Source organism: Dreissena polymorpha, chromosome 14 (genome assembly GCF_020536995.1).
Source record: "Dreissena polymorpha isolate Duluth1 chromosome 14, UMN_Dpol_1.0, whole genome shotgun sequence".
Taxonomy (NCBI): Eukaryota; Metazoa; Mollusca; class Bivalvia; order Myida; family Dreissenidae; genus Dreissena; species Dreissena polymorpha.
Window position 1 is genome coordinate 8,777,697 of NC_068368.1, and position 23,068 is coordinate 8,800,764.

Below are 23,068 nucleotides of genomic sequence, written 5' to 3' on the forward strand. Positions count from 1 at the left end.
TTAACTTCAAATTGATACTGAACCTCTCTTATGACAATACGGTCAATATCACTTATGCATGGCCCCATTACCAACCCTAGGGCACCCCGCCCACATAGGCCACGCCCACATAGGCCACGCCCACCCAAAATTGCCTTTTACTTTAATTTCTTCATTTCTACACCGATATACTTCAAATTGATACTGAACCTCTCTTATGACAATACGGTCAATCTCAGCTATGCATGGCCCCATAACCAACCCTGGGGCGCCCCGCCCACATAGGCCACGCCCACATAGGCAACGCCCACCCAAAATTGCCTTTTACTATAATTTCTTCATTTCTACACCGGTTCACTTCAAATTGATACTGAACCTCTCTTATGACAATACAGGTAATCTCAACTATGCATGGCCCCATTACCAACCCTGGGGCGCCCCGCCAATAATAGGCCACACCCACCCAAAATTGTCTTTTAATATAATTTCTTCATTTCTACACCGATTCACTTCTAATTGATACTGAGCTTCTCTTATGACAATACGGTCAATCTCAACTAGGCATGGCCCCATTACCAACCCTGGGGCGCCCCTGGGTCAAACATGCGGCGTGGGGATACGCGTCGGCCTCTGTCGCGCCATTTCTAGTTAATAATTTTTTTTAATTTCTGCTTTTTTTCAAATAAATAAATAATAAATGAAAGTAAAAGGGGATAAAACATCGCTACCGACGCTAAAGACAAAAATAATAACTATTCGGAATACATGAAAGAAGTCCAAAATAACAGATTGTTAGGCATAGCGCGATCATTTCAATAGACCTATAGAAAATGTTATCGGATTGCCATTCACTTGCGTTCTTCACTACTCAACTCATCCACCGCTAAGCATGAAATAAACTGATTATCATATTTGAAGACACTGTTCTATGAATGCTATATACATGAAGCAGTATCCCAAAGTGTAATTTAGTGGATAACATTTTAAAGCACTATACACATACATAAAATGATATATACATGTACTTAGATAAAAAAAAAACGCTAAATGAGTTTGAAACCATTTAAATGCACTAAACACAAAAATGAAATTGTACATTTTGGTGCAGTGCCTAGAGCCGCCATATTCGGATTATATTTTTACGTTATTTTAGAAAGTGGTGAATCGATCGACCCAAACATTCACATAGATCAAGATAGGTTTTATGTGCATGTTTTGTGTAAAGATGACAAAGCTGGTGCTTAAATACGTGACCCACCTTCAACAAGTTTACACTGACTCAAAATTATGCATTCGCAGCATGATACATAGGTAACGCCCATGCAAAATATTTACATGTATGTGGTAGTGTAGCGAAAACCGTGATTTAATGTGAAAGAAATAGCCAGATAAAGAAACCAAATAGTCATTGTTGGTAAATAACTTCTCTGTATTGACCAAGACATACAAAAAATAATCACATGTTTATAATATTTAGTTGCATGGCGTGGAGGATCTGGCGAAATTACGCACTGCACCAGTAGATTTATTAGAGCATATGAAAGTATCCACAGGTTTAAATAATTTGATTATATTTAAATTCACTATATACAAGCATGAAATAGCATACACATTTTCCATCATCAAGAATCCAAACATAAAATGAATCGGATAAAATGGCATAATTGGCATAATGTCTTTACGTATACTACAGTATTCAAACGTTAAATGAATTTGATTGGCTGATATCTTTTTAATGTGCATAATGTTTTAATACGAACATTTTATCATATATTTATTTTTAACTGATCTTCATAGCAATTTTGTTGCGTTTGCATCTTCGCTTTTAACTTATTGAAATACTTGCTTATGGCATGAAATCTGCCAAACGTATTACCTCGTCTTATTATATTTCTGCAAATAGTTTGTACTCGTATACATGTAAACGATTTGAATCCGAATGTCCAACCACTATCCTCTTCTTGTGTTCATCTGAACAGTTTTCGCACATCGCAATCAGAGCCCTCTCTTTGAACTTTCCATTTATCAGGCAAAATTGATACACACCATGACTATTCGCAATGTACATATTTCCCTGTGAATCCCATTTAACATCTTCGTTGCACTTCATTTCCAGTTGGTCTCCATCAAAATTTTCGTATTTCCAAACAAACGGACATACTGTATGCAATGTTTCTGCCTGACATTCGCCATCATCTATTTTTACATGGTAAACTGTGTCACTGCATGCTAGTGCAATTTTCTTAGTAACTTTACAAGCTCGAATTTTGTTTATTTTCGTGTTAGTATTTGATCCGTTGCTTGCCCATATAACTTCGTCAAAGGCATAACAAACTTGACCTGTCGAGATGTCAAGCAACTGGATTGGACCCGATCCAACTACTAACAAATGATGACCGAGCAGTGTAATACTGTAAATAGTGTGACTACAAGAAATTGAGTATTTCTCACAAAATTCCATCATTGTAATTGTGTAAATGTTAGGATATTTACAAAATGTATTTGAACAAATTGCGACCGTAATCACGCCGTGGACTCTGTCTTCCAGGACACACATATCTTTGGCATAGTGATTGCAGGTGAAAGAAAACCAATTCCATTTTCAATGAATAAACCTTTATATTCTCGTCTTGAAGTAGAAGTATTCTGCCGTCCGTTAACACCTCCAAAGCAATAACTAGACGGCGCCAAGGGCATAAGACAAAAACCCTGCATTCACAAATCAATAATTGTATAGAGTCATACATTATTTCCATTGTATGCAGAGTCTTACTTGATGCATGAGTATATGAATCAACTTGTCTGTCTACTTGCGTTTCTACAGTTCGTGTTTTTGGTGCAGGGAATCTAAATAAATCTTCACCTAATTCTTCGTCGCTGCACGATTCCGAGCCTCTTTCGTCAGTACATGTTAAAACCACATCGCATTGACCCATCGAACTTAGCATATCTGAAGTGCTCACAGCCTGTACACATGTTATTTTTCTAGTTGAATTCTTCTTCAGTAAGTCATCTGCATCTAGTTCTTCCATCAACATTGACACCAAGAAATGAAGGACTATGCTATGTTTAATCGTACCAAACTTTGAACTACGGAAAACGGGTTCTCATAACGTGAAGCTTTCGTTTTGATAATTAACAAAGTTTGCTCAGAATGTCTTACAGACTCCATCATTTGCGATATTAAACTTTCACGTCTTTTGTTCAACATTTTCTCTATGTTTTCAATTCCCTTCCTTAAAATCTCGGCAAAAGTACTGATATGGTGTTCTACTTCTTTGCTTTTGGTGCGGGCAGCTTCAGATAGGACCATCGCTTCAGTTAGCTGCACTTCACATTTTGTCTGGAGCTTAATGATACGTTCGCCAAGATTTTCTGTAGCATATCTCTATTCCAGCAGTTCTTTATGGTCTATACAATCTTCACACGTTCTGTGGTCATTCTTCAGACAATGCAGGCAAATTAAAAAACCGTGATGTTTGCAATACTTATCAAGCTCTTCATCAGCGTGTATCAAACAGTGTGGCAATTAACTTAATTCTTCGAATAAGGTTATGTCTTGCGGAAAGGTCAGTCTCGTTCAGTATTCTGTGCCCACGTAAAGTCTTGTGTTTTTTATGATCTCGTGCGCATCCCGTGCACAGATACTCCAGGCAGTCTACACAGAAATGTTTTGGGTCCACTTCTTCTTCAACGAACGAGCACGGACCACACTTCAACGCCTGTGCCATGGTTTATTTTTTCGGATGGTCGCATGTGATGAGAAGTCACTTCCGTGTAAATACAAAATAATTTTTAAGATCTGGTTAACTAAAGGGATAGTCGACGTTGATCCAACTGACTCAAAATATAAACCTGAGCTAGGTCTGCGTGAGATATATATACAAGTTTAGTAAATTTAAGCGCACTACATCCATTCTACCGGTAATTAAAGTCGAGGAGCAGGAACAGTATTTGTTGTTGCTGTTGGTGAGGTTCAAGGTAGATAGATATATTCTTTATTTCCTCAGATATCGAAGATTCGAACAACATAGTTATACAATAATCACAAATAATCACAACGCATGTTTAACAAAGAAAGGGTGGCTTGATTTACAAAACATGTAATCATGAATAAATATACAGAAAAAAAACTTAATGATATCATTTCACCTGTTGTTAAGTTTACAATATCACATACCAAAGTCGAAAGCGAAAATTGGTGCATTATTTGTAAACTTATAAAGCTATTTTCTCATATGAAGTTATTTATCTAATACCAAATAGAAGGTAAATAAACATCAAGTATTCGATTACCCCACTATTTTACTGTTATTGATAACATAATATACTTTACCTTAAAGGAAAACGAAAATTTAAGCTAAAATTAGGTTATCAATAATATATTGACAAGTTTATCCTGCCAATTTCATACCATTACAAAGAAACATTAAAGTCGATTTCAAGCGAATGTATTATAATCAAGTTAAAACAAATCGCATACGAGTTTGAGCAAAACGAAATTTCTAAAGAGGTCATCTTCAGTTACTGTTAATGCAAGACACACTAGATGTCTACTGATTGCCATTACTGGAAGAATCATAACTTGCATAAATTTTCAGTGCCCAGTCACTTTGTACAATTCAACAATAAGATTATTCCTTTTGGATTCCGTTTTTTTCACAAAACCAGAGAGTATGGTTCACAATACTGTCGGTGAACTTATTACAAATTGCACATTTACTTGCAAACTGCCTCGACATCGCCATACTCACGCTGGGTATGCGGATACTTTGATAACAGATGGCACTTCGATTCCAGATGACAACAAAAGCCATTCGCGAGAGGTAAGCTCAACAGGTTTTTTTAAAGTTATATTATAAAGATTAGTTTTTTAGACAAGGCGCATGGTCGAGTTTATAAATGGTGTATCTTTTTCTATTGCAAAGAAAAAAAAATCACGGAAAAATAGTAGATTTTTCCCCAAAAAGTAGAAAATTCGGTCGGAAACAGCATAAACTGGATGAACAGTACGCATTTCAACAAAATAAAACTACTTATAAATATTGCAAGAAATTGTTTGATATTCCAGCATGTAGAGTAATCACTGTGCTTCAAATACTGAAATTTTGATAATATTCAATGAAATATAAACGAAGATATAGCATGTTTTAATAAGTGGTATTCATGAAGTTGCGGATACTTTGATTCCTGATATAGGGCACTTCGGATAACAGAGACTTTCAACAAATTGGGCACTCTGATAACCGAGTTGTATCTTCTACATGAAATGCGTTTATGTATATTATGGCTATTCCTACCAAACATATTGAAGTATGAATCAATTTGAATTGTCAAGCGCAACACATTGGGAATCTATGCATAACGTAATTACATACACATGTGAAATATAACCAATGGCGTTGTTCGTTTTCAAAAATCTTATTACTATTAATTTATATAATTAATATTATACGTGCAAATTTTAAATAAGATTCAAAAGCTTATTTCTGAAGTAACATATTTCAAGTGACGACCGAAAATAATTTTCTAAATAATCAACTTGTTTAAGTGGTAAATTGAGAATAACAGAATTGAAAATACAACGGATCATGTGGATCAACACGACAATTGAACTTATAGCAGGACTTTCGATAAGGGGAGCAAGTGGTCTTAAAGCGGCCAATACACCTCATAAAATCCTTTGTCATTGGTGCTCATTAGAATCGCATCATACAGACGATACTAATGCGTAGCCACAAAATGTAAAATATATTGGAAAACTCCCTTTATATTGAGCTCTACTTATATATTACCTTTACACTTCCCTTTCCCTTGTATTATCATATTCAAAAGGGATAAGAACATGTTTCGGTAATTCGTTTTTAATTTACGTCAGTACATACATTTTTATTTATTTCCTGCTTACTATAAGATTATTCCACAGCGAATTCTGCATTTCTGATTCACTAAATAATGTGTGTTATATCTGGTAAAAAGTGTCGAGTTATCTGGAATCGAAGTGCCATTGTCTTTGAGATGATCGGTTAAAGAAGTGTCCATGAAAATTTGGCATACGACTCTTAAAACATTTGAATTTCCTCAAATACGTTAGTTAACTAAAATTTAACATGTTGTAACATTAATTGACATATTGATCTCTTATTTCGATTAGTTGGCACGTTCTTGATTTATTTCCAAGTATTTTTATTTTATTGAAATACGTACTGATCATCGAATTCATGATGATTATCGATGAAATTTTATCTCCCTTTTTATAATCCACAGTTATTTTTCACGAATTTCTTGCTCCGAAATACGAAGTACTATACAATTAATCGACCAAACAATGTTACGTGTCTGAAAACCAAATGAACAGAACATAAATGCAAAAAAGCTGAAGAACTCAACTCTCGCGCGTGGCTTTTGTTGTTATCTGGTATTGAAGTGCCATCTGTTATCAAAGTATCCGCATACCCGGCGTGCATACTTAGAATTTTCGTTGGTTTATGGATTATCATAGAGAGTGAAGGTGAAGTCTTAGAAATGACGATGGCGGTAATCGGTCTGTCAGCTTTAAATAGCTTTGATTCCTCGAGGCATGTAATTTAATTTGCATTTTCTGAGCGTCTTTGTCTGTCTGCCATTCCAACACTGTTTTTGATTGTCCGTTTCCATGACATCTTTCTGGGGAATACACCACTTTCCAGGTACGTTTCTAGTGTAGGCATCAAACTGTACTTTTGTAAAAGTCTATAGATGTCAGGAATCAGCCCTTGCATATTCACGCACCCTTAGCAATATCGTACTAGTCTATGGATGAACACTTTCTTGGCCAAAAACATAACTGGAAGCCGGCACAGTTGCCCAAAAAACTCAAGTTACTCAAAGTCTACCAGTTCTTCCGCGGATTCAATGTTTAAACATGACAATGCAACATCGGTGCTTGTGTTCCTACCGACGTTAAGAATTTGTTTAACAATTCTTCTATGGGATACTTCAAGTTGCATTATGTCACTATTAGAATAATTGCACCATAGCGGCGAGCCGTATAAAGCTTTGGGCAAAACCACATTAACATATATTTTTCGAAGTGTTATAGGATTAAGTTCGGCAGGATTAAATCTGCAATGAAGAATAGAATTGAGAGTACCTCCCATCTTCGACGACGCTTCACACATCAGTGCACCGCTCGACATGTTACGGTCACATTTCAGTCCAAGATGTGTGTACGATTCTGCTTCCTGTATATATTCGCGACCGAGTGTCCAAATACGTTCCGGTCGACTGCATCGCTGTTCGTTGAATAAAATTAACTGCACATTTTGATAGATTGTATTCAAAGCGCCATTTGCATGAATAGTCATAGCATATTTTCATCATGCCATCAAGTGCGTGCTTTGAAAATGCAATAAGAATCATGTCGTCTGCTACTGTAGGACTGTTCACATTCATTCCGTACATACAGAAACCTAGGCCAGAATGTTCAAGAGCATTGATTAAACCATCAATATATACTAGATAGCAGATCGGTGAACTTTTCCCGCCTTGGCGGGTTCCCTGACGAACAGGGAACCTTTTCGATGTATGGCCACGATTTTTCACACAACTAGTCATGTTCGAGTATAATTCCATGAATGCGAGCAGTGAAGTGTTGTCTATTTTTGTTCGGAGCTTGTAAAAGAGGCCGTCATGGCACACTTTATCGAACGCTTGTCTACCATCCAGGTAGCACACGTATAGCTTTGATCCATGTTCACGTGCAAAATAAACACTTTCGCGAAACGTGAATGACGTCATCAGACAACCAAGGCCCTCTTGGAAACAACACTGTTGAATGTTAAGGTCGGTCATCATATTTGTGCTACATCGTTGTAAAAGCACAGATTCAAAGAGCTTTAACACAATAGAGGTAGGGGTTATAGCTCTGTAGCTATCCGGATTGTCCGTCGGTTTCGATCCTCCTTTATGTAGGGTTACTATTACACCACGCTTGAAAGTGTCAGGAATGTACACTGTACGAAGAATTGCAGTGAAGAGATTAGCTAATAATGGCGAAATAGCACTCGCTACTGGCTTGAGATGCTCGTATGTTATACCATCATATCCAGGAGCCTTTCACTTTGGACAAGAACGTATACACCTCTCAATGTCTTCTGGCATTACTGTGGCGTTGCTGTCAGGTATCAATGCCTCACGCAATTGTCCGACGTTTTGTGACACATGCTCACGCCATTTGCCATCAAAATGTTCAGAGTAAGATGGCGAATAAAGTCTTTCAAAATAAAAACCCCATTGTTCCGTAATTGCTTTCTGGTCACGATAAACCGATTCACCGAACTTGATACCAGATGTGGACTTATTATAGTTATATGTCGTACGACGTGTGTTGACCTGTTTCCAGAAATCATTCGTATTCATTTCTGCAGATTCGTCAATTTCCCGGTTCAGCTGCCTCATATGCTCACTTGCAGCCTTTCTGTGGGCTCGCCGGAAGTCCCTCTTTGCCGCCTTATAGGACATATACTCTGTGATAGTTTTGTTCCTCGGACGTCCAGCACGACACCACTGGGACCTATTTTGACGCATCTGTTAATGGTATTCACGTAAACCACTATCCCAGTACGGCTTTAAATGAGACTGAAATGATCTATGACCGATACAAGTTCCTGCCGCCCCTGTCAGCACGTCACATAACATAGTATATGTTGAGTCAATACTTTCTTTACTATCGCACGTATATGTACATTGATTCAAAGAGTTTGTAACATTTCCCACATAGTCACTTATTTTTGCATCCGTGGCTCTTTTCCAGTTAATACGTTTAAAAGATTCTTCACTGGCGTTGAATTTCCCGTCTGACACAGGAAAGTTTATGCTAACTGCGACCGGCCTATGTCTAGCTACATTAAGACAATCATCATCTAAAATTTCACAATGCAAAACGAGATCAATAGTTCAATACAGTCACTAGGTAAACAAATATAGTCAATCACTGATTCATATACATCATCATATGATACAAATGTAGATTTCATACCATTACAAACTGGCAAACATTATACATGTATATTCCGCGAATCTGAAAAGAACTGCCTAAGAAGAAAACTTCTTGGTTTGTCATCAAGTACAGAACAATTAAAATCACCCATGAAAATTACCATACCTAACTCACAATAGGCACACCAAAGTTCATACAGTTTTTGCACGTAATCCCTGTATATCACATAAGAATGATTGGTACATGGCAGATACACTTGAAAAATAAATACATAATTACTTGGTGATATTTGTAACTGTAAACCAATAATTCTATCATCATCAATTTCAAGGGGCGAAACTCTGTCATTAAGTTCATGTCGCCAAAGTAGGGCTACTCCCCCTTTACCAATTTTCCGTTTGCTAGGCAATAATAGATCATTATCACACTTGACAATATATCTATAGTTTTTAAAAGCAGAGTCGAGAAAATGTACACTGTTATGAAGCAACCAATGTTCCGAAATACCACAACTATTTATGTGAAGGTAAGTCAATGTTTTACACAAGTATGATGCGCTGGACATAATTCCAGTTGCATTCCATGTCAATAGTTTTAACTTATAGTCTTCCATTTCCACACATTAAATAGAGCCATTATCACACCCAACACTCGGGTTAGTCCACCACCATATCCAGATTGCTAAATCGATTTGCCCTGGGGTCGTTATCGTAGGAGTCGAAGCGAGGAGCGTCCACCCGATTGTCCGAACGTTTACGTCGCTCTCGAAGTCTCGGCGATTGCTGTCTCGCCGCCCGTGTACGCCATGGCCTGCAAGATATATATATCGGCCAAAAGTCATATTCCAACAAGCGGTCGGCCATGTCATTATCGTAAACGTTTAGACGAATCACAATCTTTCCATGACTTGACTTAGAGGAGAAAACACGCAGCATTGACACAGTTGGGCCTTTTCGTTCTATAACTTGTGTAAGAATGTCTGTGTTAACCTTTTCACTAAGGCCAAGTAGACAGAAACGACGCGTCCGCGATCGTTTGTCGTGTGCGTGAGTCGTCAACATTCAGCTCTGTACCACTCTGTCGACCACGTTTTTACTCAATCTTGATAAAACTTCTTCAGTATGGTAATCTTGCCAAGTATGAATCGGATTCTGGTGTATCCAAGTACTTGGTCATCAGGTCAAATCTTAGAACTGACAGAGCTCCAGATAAGGATTTGTGAAATTAGTAACGGTACTACAACTGACAGAAATAAAAGGAGTAACGCTGAAAATCAATTAGTACATGTACTACCATATCCAAAAATACAGGTAGTACTGTACTACCCGTGTTCTTGGATATTGAAAGGTGTATAACTGACTTTACAGAAACATTTGCAACAATAATAATAAATATATTTAGCTTCTTAAACAATTACTTTATTAGGTTTTCCGTTCTGAAGTATGATGCAAATACAACTACACATTAAAACGCATGACTAAATACTATTTCTTTATTTTTCTTGACAAGAAAACACAAGCCAACTAGTAGTAATAAGCTAAACCTAAGTAAAAGAACACTAATGTCACTGTCTCATCCGTTTCCCATCGTGTTTTCTAACGCTTTTAGCCACCGATGCAATCAAATCGTTTAATATCGGGGCGACTATATATTTTTTGAGGTTACAGATTGAATGTCAGGATGGTGAGACGACCGTATGTAGCCATTATATGACAACAACGTGTTTTTTAACCGCTTTTAACCGGCCTTCCCTGCGAGAAGACATATTGTTTTTGACGAGTTAACGATTTACCGGAAATCACACAACATAATAGACAATAATACCGGAACCCAGTCTACAACTTTTTTGGTATTTTAAATTAATTAAAATCGCCATTAGGTTAGAGACATACAAATCACGCCGCGCTGACGCGGACGTATTGGTACGGCCAGATTTTTTTCGTAAATGCGTAAAAGGGATATTAAAGGGGCCTTTTCACAGATTTTGGCATTTTTTTAACTTATTCATTAAATGCTTTATATTGATAAATGTAAACACTGGATCGTAAAAGCTCCAGTAAAAAATCAAGAAAAAAAATAAAAAAAGGAAAAGAACATTGCCCGAAGCAGGTTTCGAACCAGTGACCCCTGGAGTCCTGCCTGAGTCCTGAAGTAAAAACGCTTTAACCTACTGAGCTATTACGCCGTGTACACATGCTTAACGTATTTTATACCTTATATAAGCAATCTTCGTAGTTTCACAAAATTTAACGACAAAAACAGAACTCTCCAAATTATTCAATCGTTTCGCGTTGCAACGCTTTATAATTTTTAGGTTTTCAAATCGTCAAAAGATGCATATAATGGCTATATTAGACCATGGTAAATGTTCAGTATTACTGTTTCCTCACAAATATCATAACTAAAACGAAAATTTGCGAATCTGAAACAACTTTTTTCAATTTTGTCAATTTACCAAAGCGTGAAAAGATCCCTTTAAAGTCGTAATTGTACGTCCAGTTTATAAAAATAAATGCGTAAACCTTCATGAAAAAGCCGTATTTACGGTTGTACGGCCCTTATCTGGAGCTCTGTTAGAACAACTATGTAACCACACTAGAAGCTGCATGAATGACTCACTCTTGATTAGGGATGCAACCGGTTACTAAACATTAATCGGATAACCTATTTTTGTGACCAGTTAATAAACCGGTAAACTGAAAAATTCTAAAATGTTTAAAAATATGTTCAAACATATTTCTCGTACATGCCCTCTCTTTGAAATTCGAAAGTAATTTATGATCGCTTACGTTTCTGTCATAACTCATAACAGACCATACCATGAACTTTATATATGTATTATAAAACAGACATTAACGTACATAGATAAGAAAGTCTATGTTAGTCTTATTATGTCATTATCCGTTCTTAAAGCATAAGGATAAAACATAAAAAATAAAACAACTTTCTTGACTATGCATTTTTCGTGAGTCCTCTTTTGTTCGCACAGCGAAATTTGTAATCGATATTTACTTGCTGTAGAAATGGTGTTGTTGTTTTTGTTGTTGTTGTTTTATATTCCAAGCTGACTAAAAGTGTTGTTGAGTTATTCAACAAGTTCAATTATATTTTAACTACCGGTATTCGCTTTCTTAATTAATTAAAACTTATCTTAGACGGTGGTGGTGTCATCGTCGATGGCTAGGATTTCATTTATCATTTAAATACAATTTATATTTCGACGATCAGTCAGTTTTGTAAAACAAAGCATCAAATAAGCAGACCAAATTCTCAATCTATTGATTTTGATCGCGGATTAAATAAACGTGTTAATAACCGCTAATAGCCTCCACTCCACACAGTTGATAAATTTAATGTTCGCGATTAAAACAATTCAATACCGCCAATTATCAAAACTGAATCTCTGTTTGTAACAATAAGTGTATTATACAAGAGATTGAATACGGTCCTGAAGAATCATTCCGTTGAAAACTGTTTCCGATTCTAACCAAAGATAATAAATATCTTGCATTATTGATACGGAAATTTTAAGACAACTACCCGGTATATTTGTTTAAGCATAGGCTAGCCAAATTTTGACTTGAACCTGTAGCATAAACGTATCTGAACAAAGTCACTTAGTCACTAGGAAATTATTGCGGTTGATTTAGTTTGATTTAACATCATTATTGGCATTAGATTACATGTATCTTTGAAATATATGTATGTGAGTACATGTATTTATACAGAATAGACAAACATTAAAACATACTACCACATCGTATTTTATATATAAGCAAACATAGGTAGCAACTTAATAAATAAATGCTTACATTAAGTTCACGTTAACATTCATTCGGATGCCTCGATTGCATATGTCTCGCCAGATCTCGTCTGCGAGCGAGAACTTTATCACACAGTTCACATCGATACGGCGCCACACTCTGAGAATGCAACCGGATGTGCTTGTTCAAGTTACTAGGGTCGCCAAAAGCGCGAAAACAGTATTTACATCGGAGAGGCTTATAGCCCGTGTGCGTTCGTAAATGGATCTTCAAGCCGTATTTTCTGGAATACAACTTCCCGCAATACACGCAAAGATGACCGTCCTTTGTAGATAGATCGACGAAACATTTCTTTAAGACTTCGATGGGTTCTTCGTCGCACGATTCCAGTTCCTTGAACGTCATTGCATCACGTGTGTCTTCTGCTTGTCGAGGAGGCAGATCGTCCTGAAAACGATTCTCATTTTGCGACATTAATCGTTTGCTTGATGGCGTGCTGCTGATGTCGCAATGTGTTATGTTAAGTTGTCGTTGGTATTTGCAAGGGCTTGTAGGTTTTTCATCACTTTGAACGGTGGAATATTGTTGACTAGGGACGTATGAATAGTTTGGAACTATTTCAAAACTTGCCTTCAATGTCAACGGTAGAAATGATTTGGCTGTTTGAACAGCAATTCCTTCCATTTCCGAAACATACTTCACTCCCCTGTTTGAGAAACCGCTATTTGTATGTAATGACTTCGCGCTTACAATTCCAAAATCTGGTGGTATTGAAACGTCGTTTGCTTTACACTTCTGCCTTCCGGTAGTCGAAGAGCATGCGCGAGTAATGGGACACGGGGAACTTTGTTTCGATGGATAGCAGTTGAACATAATGTGCATTTTCAGCAGGTTTGGAAAGTGAAATGCACGTTCACAATAATTGCAGATGTATTCGCGAATACCTGAAAATAAACACAATGAACAAGTATAAAAAATCACTTTTAAAAACTAATAAACGCTAATTTTCTTTCGAGAAGATCTTTATTGGCGTTGTGCAATTCAAGTTATGCTATCAAAATACATGTTAAATTGAAACGTGATTTGACTTTGAAACAATAAACAGGCGCGTCCTTGACTAAACACTTCCCAGTCTTTAAGTTAAATGGCGTTATTTGATTTGAGAATTAAAATGCTATGTAGGATAATACTTTTCACCTACCAATCTGTTTCAGAATTTTAAGCGAAACAATGTTTTGACCAAGAATGACGTAAAAGCGTGTGAACCAGACACAAAACACGATTTCAAGTATCATAGAGACATGGAATCGGCTATAAACTTTAAAGAAAATTATTCTAAATATACAGAATGCAAGTTTTAAACCTGTGACAAATGCGATCCTATCGTTCACAGATGTGAAAAAATATGTGCAAAAATAGGTTTTCACAATTTTGCTAATGCAAGATGGCGAACCTCGAATATGAAGCGGAGTTAAGTAGGGAATGTTCATCTCTAAGGCCAGGGAATCTTCATACCAGCCGGTGAGCGTCTCCCCACGTGGTATGTCCTCACATGCCCGGATGTACATTTCACCATCGTCAAGTGACCGGAATAACTGCAGGTTCTGTTCGAGCATGTCACGCGCCGGTTGTAAGAAGCTTAGCCATTCGCCGTAACAGTCACGTGATTGGATGCGACCTTTGATTGACAACACCTGCGAATGAAGACATGGGTGCTACAAACATATTCGGCACATCGCCACTGGTTTTAATTATAAAAAAATATGCGTATCTTTATTGTTTAAACAGATCATGTTTTAGCTTTATGACTAAAGGAATTAGTATAATGATTTTCATAATAACGCTTAATACCTCATTCTTTTATCTTAACGTTACCAAATTATGCCTTTTTTCAACCTTGTTCTGCGGTATCGTTAAACAAAACATTTTGGTGATATTAGGCTTCGACGTCATGTATTACAACAATCGAGACTATGTATTATTTAGCGTTTCATCTGTCATCATTCATTTCATTTACTTATTGCTCTGTATGCATACTTATGGTTTCATGTTCATATTTAAAACGGTCGTATGTTCATTTATTTAAGAAAGTACACTCAGTTCTGAAATTTGTATCATTTCTAGTTTTATACTTCAACTTGTTTTAACCCATTTATGCATAGCGTCTAGAAAAAGGCCTTGGCAAACAGCGTATACCCAGATGAGACGCCGCATGATGCGGCGTCTCATCTGGGTCTGCGCTGTTTGCTTAAAAGAATTATTTTAAAGAAATATTATAAATATAGAAATAAATATACTAGACATCCCTGATTTTGAAAATACATTGATCCAATTTAGAAGGATGGGAGAGTCCACTAGGCATAAATGGGTTTAGAGCTGTGTGATCGCGGTGTCTTGACTTACCTCAACAAACGCTGTATTGATGGATTTCTTTCGATCGTGGAGCTGCGGATCTGCGAACCGGAAGCCGCTAAAAATCGGACCGTAAACGCTCCCCACGGGTATTCCAGAGCCTGATATTACTGTCACAAAATCACTAGGCATGATTAAATATTAAAAAATCAAATATTCATTTTATTTGAATGCAAATTGTGCTTGTTTTTTTTATTAAGAAAAATGTACAAAATGTCCGATTTAGTTTGTTTTTTTAAATTTAGTTGAAACTTAAATATTTTCTGTGAAAAATGTTGCCCAAACGAATTTAGGGAATAATTCGCCAGAACTGGTCGCTCAGGATTTTATAGTCGTTTCTGGTGGCTGAACATTAGTGTATGTGAGAATATTTCCATCGTCTGACATCTGTGTTAAACCAGCCACGTGGACATTATTTGTTTTTTAGGGCATTAAGCGACATGCGCTCTCGAAAAATCACGCTAGAGGACGTATTGTGCGCGCGCACACGTCGCACGAATCATTGAAAACTTATAATCTCGCGTTGATTGCTTTGCGATTACATTTTCATTATCCGGTATTGGTTAAAGAACCAAGCAAATAAATGTATGCTGTTAAACAAGGCTCTTATGGCAACTCATTTAATTGCATTTATTTGATTGGTTTATTAAAAGCGCCCATTGTTGTTTCTCATTTGCAGAACGCATCCGCAACTTCGAAATGCCTTCAAAACGTATAAACAAGCCGTTTCGATTGGTATATTTCACGGTTGGGATTTTTATAACGCAATGGCAGGGTGCCTTGGTTGATATCATCAGTAATTAGTGACAGGCTGAATAGTACATTAAAATGACGTCTGCTTAATTAATATCTTCGCTCCGACATCAACATCATTACTGTTACGTTTTTTTTTAATTTGAATGATAATGTCAAATGTGCAAACACGTGTCAGCTAAAATTGTCATTATTGACAATAACCGTTAATGTTTACTACTGTGCAATAATATTTGCCCAAAATGTCAACTGAATTTGATAAACATTTCAATTGTTACAAAAATCCACGAACGTGGCTTCGTAGTGAATAGTAAGTTTTTAAGTGTATTTTTTATGTATAGTAAATATTACAAAATGTATGTGTAAGTCAGTCAATAATATTCTCCTTTTACGTTAAATATTTTTTAATCAAGAGTGAACGAGTACATTCGGTGGTATCATAGTACACTATATAATATATATATTTATATAAATATGTACATTATAACATATCAACTGCGTACCACATCGTTTAGTACGCATGTTCAAGTGCGCATTTCAAATTTTAATTAGTATTTTTATGCATTTATGCATAGGAGAACATGTTGCCGTTGTGCAACACAATACGATAGAACTATCGCGCATGCGCCTTCTTCACGTCGAGTCTTCCTGTGGGATCGGCGCAAGTGTTTTTCGAATTAATGGTCGCTGTAAATCATCTGGAAATAAAATTAGCTCTTAATTATGGAAAGGGGCGCTTCTTCAACATTAAATACTACGTATAATCATATGGTTGGCTTTACGTTAAGCATTAGTTTCCAAATAACATTCATGGTCACGTGACCATCACTCAACAGTAGTTATTATAAAGTCGAGCGCAGACGACAGATATCGCGAAAACTTGTGACAATTCCACAAACGGCACGCGCCGGGCACTCGCGAGAACATCGCGCACTTTTTGTTGTGTTTCCAATGAAAACGCATTCTATACATAAATGGTGACGTCACTACGTCAGTAAGACCGGTGTGACACAATGATGAAAACGAGGACTCCAACAGACGTATAATTCGAACATTTCAATATGTCAGCCCATCTCGGCTCTTTCCGATAACGAGATCTTCGTTTCTATCAATTTTGATTTCCGTTATATTTTTGAGAAAGAAACCTCGCTGTTGCTATTGGATATAGTTTCGTCCTGGGCGAATGAACAAATGATCCGTAATTACCCGTCAGTGTGGTTTTGACAATAAAATGTGCGATGAAAAATAATTTCATTGAAACGCGAAAGCTGTATTGTTAATTTATTAGTGCTTGATTCTTAATTTGTTATCCATCACTTTGATTTTGAAGCGAAAAATGACTTTATTTGGAAGTGTTCATGCAGTCATTATTTAAACTGCTGAACTTTTATATTAAAAAGCATTACAGTAAATCCACCTAAAACGATTATGTTCAACACTGTAACGTAAGTATTACTATTAAATGGTGTGGCTAATCAGGAACTTTAACTTTCCACGTGGTGTTCGTTTCGAGTGGAAGAGACGGGCGGACAGACGGGCGGATGGGTGGTCGGACGGTCAGGAAAAATATTAAGATTCAAAGATATAAAAAAAAATCAGGGCAAGGTTTCAAGTTCTCGGTACACGTATGTCAAATCTGCGGCATATTTAAACATGTATACAACAACCATAGTTATTGACTGAATTATAACAGTTAAGAATATTCTTATAAATTATATTCTAAAATCACTTAAATGTTGATTACAAATTTGCATTTAAAAATCTATATATTTACATCATTCTTTCATTAAGAACTAGAAATGGCGCGGCAGAGGCCGACGCGTATCCCCACGCCGTATGTTTGACCAAGGGGCGCCCCAGGGTTGGTAATGGGGCCATGCATAATTGAGATTGACCATATTGTCATTATAGAAGTTCAGTATCAATTAGAAGTGAATCGGTGTAGGAGTGAATAAATTGTAGTAAAAGGCAATTTTAGGTGGGTGTGGTCTATGTGGGCGGGGCGCCCCAGGGTTGGTAATGGGGCCATGCATAGTTGAGATTGACCGTACTGTCATAAGAGAGGTTCAGTATCAATTTGAAGTAAATGGGTGTAGAAATAAAGAAGTTAATGTAAAATAACCTAAAAAATGAGTGAAAATCTCTGACCCGGCCCCACCCCAACCCCCATAACTTTTGGCCCAGGGGTCAGATCAAAATTCCAAATAGTGCAGGGGTCGCACATATGCTCATAGCTACCATGTGTGTAAGTTTCAAGGTTCTAGTGCTAATAGTGTATGAGGAGATAGTGGCCAGGACGGACGGACGACCGGACAACCGGACAGACGGCGGAGATAACCACAATATCCCCACGCTTTTTAAAAAGCGTGGGATAACCAGAATACGTTTAGATACTTAATATAACAAGGAGAAATATAATTATGATTTAAAAATGTGCCTGCCCTGAGGCTCAAGTTCAGGACCACTCCTATCAAAAGATACCACGACATCGCGCAGGCTTTCGAAGATTAGAAGTTGGTTCAAACAATATCCTAGTAATACACATTTTTGTGTTATATTGTCGATGAAAAGTGTTACAAACGCTTTTATTTTTCCTATTTCGATTGATGGATAATCCATAAACGATCCTTTGGCATTTTCTTTTTCAGGATAGTTATTTTGCTTATTGGAACATAATGCATACATTCTTCTTCTATGCATCTTTGACAATTGGTCTAAAAAATCTTTTGCTCTACTGTGAACAAGCACCTTTAACCCATTTATGCCCAGTGGACTCTCCCATCCTTCTAAATTGGATCAATTTATTTCCAAAAGTAGGGGTGTCTGGTATATTTATTTCTATATTTAGAATATTTCTTACATAAATTTCTTTAAGCAAACAGCGCAGACCCAGATGAAACGCCGCATTATGCGGCGTCTCATCTGGGTCCACGCTGTTTGCAATGTCCTTTTTTCAGGACGCTAGGCATGAATGGGTTAATGTCATCAGTTCATAGTGATGGGTTTATAAGTCTGTTCTTAATTCGTTATATAAACACCAGAAAATTCTTCATCTTCCCCAGACGTAGAGAAAACTTATCATTATTCATCACGTGACTTCTCTGAGTTTAATTTCCATATACACATCCCTGCATAAGTTTAATATTAACCTGACACGGGAACGTAATTTATCCTGATCGGACAATTAGTATAGATAGACTCCGATTAGCAGCGGTATAAGGAATTTTCTAAATGTATTATTCTATTCCCAAAATACTTGGGAATCATCATCATAAGCAGCAGCAGCATCAATAACATCATCATCTTCAGTTAAATCATCCTTGTTCGTCTAATAATTTTTTCTTATAAATATTTCTACAAAGAAAAATCATGCAATGTTGGTTGTATTAGACAACGTTTTCTACACATACATACCGAAACAATTCTTTTGTCGCTATCATGTATTTAATGTAAAACGTTGATCAACCCCAATGGCGCCGCTTGGGGCCAGAATCTTCAGGGCGCCCGTAAACGTTGCGCCATCTCTCTTCAGCCATTTACCCATCTAACATTAACTATATATTTTTATTTACAAACACTATAGTGTGGTTTGAATAAACGTGCACTTAAGAATACCCATTTCGTGCGGTGGATATGCGACTTACAAATGAAAAAAACCCACAACAATTGAACTTTTATTTTCAATTAAATATTTTGAAACGTTAATTTTCAAACTTTTTCATATCCAAGATATACGCCAAAAATCTTTTTAAAGATATTTCTTGTTAATAATAGCTGCAAATTTCTGTGTACGAGGAAATCGGGAGTTATAAATATATATATAACAACAACTAACTGCTGAAGCGTAGGATATATAAAAACATATTTTCCTCGCATCGGATAGGTCGGCTCGCGAAAGCTTTGTCTTATACTTTATATATAGTTGTTAAACCAGTTGACATGTGTGTTCATGCTATCCTCGTGCTAATCAAGCTGAGATGAGTCTTCGCATATAGGTTACATTCTACACTATCGGTGTAAAGCAGGTCGGATTTGTTCCTTACGTGTTGTGTGTGTTTGAATAGGAACCGATGAGTAAAATACAATCATAATTATACAAGTTTTAAGTTAACCTGGAAATACAAAGCCGGTGAGTTAGCTTTTTTCGGTTGCATTCGTTTTAATCAACCATCAATCCCATACAAATTTAACGTGTAGCATACGTTTCTGTTTGTATAAAGTGATTTCTTATTAAACTTGTCGCATGTTCGTGGTATGCAATATTTAAAGAAAGATAGAGTTTTGAAATGTGTTTGAGTCGTTCGTGCTATGACCTTGTTTTATTTTATATTTTGGTTTTACTTATTTTGCTTTTGTGCTATTATTTGCAGGTCATTATTTATTAAATAAGCACAGAAAATGATATAGATGGCCTGATTGTACATGCCTTTTTTATCAATAGGGACTTTTTTAAACCTAGTGTGCATACAATAAATGAAATGGCTGTTGTTATACAGTTTAGTTGGTGAATTTATTGCTTATGAAAATGATTCATTATTATGTAGATTACTGTGTTGTGCATGAATTTTGACAGTTATTACCCTTGTAAATATTTATACTATATATGGAGAATTTTTCTGAAAAGTAATTATGTTTTTGCATACATATATTTTCTTAGTTCGTGCGATATTAAATCAATGTTTGTGCAAAAAAGAAATGAATATTTTATTGACATAATTATAAAATGTATTATATTAGCACTTAATATTGTAGTAAAAAGTAAGGTCACTTCCAACAGCCTTGCTGTTGGGCTAGCTCATTAGCGACGTGGTTAAAGTGTCTGACTACCACTCTGGAGGTCGTGGGTTCAATCCCCGGCCTGAGCTCAGTATTTTCACATTAATGGCGACGAGGTAAAAAGGTACTGTGAATGCGGAGTCGGTCTGAGCTGTTTAATGGTTTCTGGTAGGGCCATGCGGTAGCAAGACATGCTGTAGCGGGCGTGTCTGGGCCTTGAAACATTAAAAGGGGGAGGAGTGTAGTAAAAAGTAAGGTCACTTCCAACAGCCTTGCTGTTGGGCTAGCTCTTTAGCGACGTGGTTAAAGTCTACCACTCTGGAGGTCGTGGGTTCAATCCCCGGCCTGAGCTCAGTATTTTCACATTAATATTGTTCATATATTACAGTTATGAAATTGTTCAACAAGAAAGAGCCCCCTTTCACATTGGGCTATATCATTCCTTAACACATGTATATTATACTGGTCCTTAGAATGAAGAAGAAACGTGCAAAAAGTTGTATCTATCCGTTGTCCATTTATCTCTGCTGCAGTTCGCGTCATCGTTGTGATTCGTCCTCGTCGCCAAACCGCCATGTTCAACAACAAATCAAACACAACAACAACGATTCAAAGCAAGTCCAAGGACAAGGCTACCATGGATACCCGGCTTACCCGCCCCAGCCACACGGCGGGTTTCCGTCGCACGTGGGAAACCGCCAATATGGAGTGGTTGCACCTAATTACGGCGGGAATTCTTCTGCTCCGATAATAAACCAGGATATATCCTTAGACCTAAAATAGCTGTATGTTTCTACTACCCGGAAAACCCTTAAGTATGGGTTTCGATTTATCATTTTCGTTTTTGCTACATCCGATCATCATAGGCGGTTAATAAAGTTAACCGTTGAAAGAGAGATACGTTTCAAAAGAAAGAACGGTCGATACCATTTCCTGGAAAGAACCAGTATTTGTTGTTTTTGAAAATATCTTTAAAATAATAAAAAAAAGTTTTCAATCATTGTTCTATAAGTAAATAACATAGGATCACGAATTACTATGTGCGGAACTTGAAGCGATTACTGAGTAGTTATCTCAGAAAATGTAGGTGTTCACATTTCGATTATTACACTACGTTACGGATTCGAACCTCGTAATTTAATTATTCGATATTTTACAATTGTTATTATTTTCATGGACCAAAACGAAATTCACAGAGATTCCTGTTATAATTGATATTCCATCGATGTTTAAACTGCCACCCCAAGTGTTGTTTCAAGGGTTCGAGCTGTCTTGGACAAAGCTCTTGTTCACACCCACCCAAAATTGCCTTTTACTATAATTTCTTCATTTCTACACCGATTTCTTCATTTTTACACGATTCACTTCAAATTGATACTGAACCTTTTTTATGACAATACGGTCAATCTCAACTATGCATGGCCCCATTAACAACCCTAGGGCGCCCCCCCCCCCCCACCACACACACATAGGCCACACCCACCCAAAATTGCCTTTTACTATATTTTTTTATTTCTACACCGATTCACTTCTAATTGATACTGAACTTCTCTAATGACAATACGGTCAATCTCAACTATGCATGGCCCCATTACCAACCCTGGGGCGCCCTGGGTCAAACATGCGGGTGGGATACGCGTCGGTCTCTGTCGCGCCATTTCTTGCTTTACTTGTAAAGAATAATATAATAAGTGTTAACATGTGTTGATAATCAGATCCTTTTCCTCTTGAGTTGTGAAAAAATAAAAAATGTGCGAGAATCGTACCACGCTTCATACCAGTAATTGAGTTAACCCATTTATGCCTAGTGGACTCTCCCATCTTTCAAAATTGGATCAATTTATTTCCAAAATTAGGGATGTCTAGTATATTTATTTCTATATTTAGAATATTTATTACAGAAATTCCTTAAGCAAACAGCGCAGACCCAGATGAGTCGCACATCATGGGGCGGCGTCTCATCTGGGTCTTCACTGTTTGCAATGCCTTTTTTTCTAGACGCTAGGCATACATGGGTTAAACCTTGCCACTTAGATACGTATTTTGACGCATGTGTGGTCCCTTAGAAAGTTACATTTAATTAAAGACTTTCTTACTAGATTCAAGTTTTAAGGCTTCATTTCCAACCTTAGATACTGATGAGCAGCAAACAGCATGAAAACATGAAAAGACTGCGAGTTGCCCGCAGGCTGTTCTGGTTTCATTCTGGTTGTAAAAGCCATTTTCACTTAGCCTCTTATGGGGGAAAGGGTTAATGGAACACGCTAGAAGGTCTCCTGTCTCCCTTTCAGCCGACGGTGCAGTCGACAAATGTGGCTGTTAATATCGGTGGTACGTCTTACCAAAGGCCCTGGTCCACCCAACTGTGCGGCTGTATGGAGGATGTGGGCGGATGTGAGTAGGC

General features: G+C 37.1%; 3 protein-coding genes across 5 annotated transcripts in view; all 3 read right to left on the reverse strand.

Annotated features, from left to right (window-relative positions):
- The window catches only part of LOC127857658 (uncharacterized), a 158,810-nt gene that overhangs the window by 72,325 nt on the left and 63,417 nt on the right, over positions 1-23,068 (reverse strand). The window lies entirely within an intron of this gene.
- The window catches only part of LOC127857659 (uncharacterized), a 119,007-nt gene that overhangs the window by 19,021 nt on the left and 76,918 nt on the right, over positions 1-23,068 (reverse strand). The window lies entirely within an intron of this gene.
- Positions 12,784-19,432, reverse strand: LOC127858661 (PR domain zinc finger protein 13-like). The gene is made up of 4 exons (XM_052395867.1): positions 19,355-19,432; positions 14,177-14,417; positions 13,474-13,667; positions 12,784-13,170 (listed from the first exon to the last, which is right to left on the reverse strand). The coding sequence occupies exons 1-4, from the start codon at positions 19,430-19,432 to the stop codon at positions 12,784-12,786; spliced, it is 900 nt and encodes a 299-aa protein (XP_052251827.1).

Coding starts and splice junctions, on each gene's coding strand:
- LOC127858661 (XM_052395867.1), bottom strand. CDS start 19,432: ATGGGTAAATGGCTGAAGAGAGATGGCGCAACGTTTACGGGCGCCCTG. Junction 14,418..19,354: donor CCCCAAGCGGCGCCATTGGG/GTTGATCAACGT, acceptor CTTCATTCGCAG/GTGTTGTCAATCAAAGGTCG. Junction 13,668..14,176: donor AACTCCGCTTCATATTCGAG/GTTCGCCATCTT, acceptor GTTTATTTTCAG/GTATTCGCGAATACATCTGC.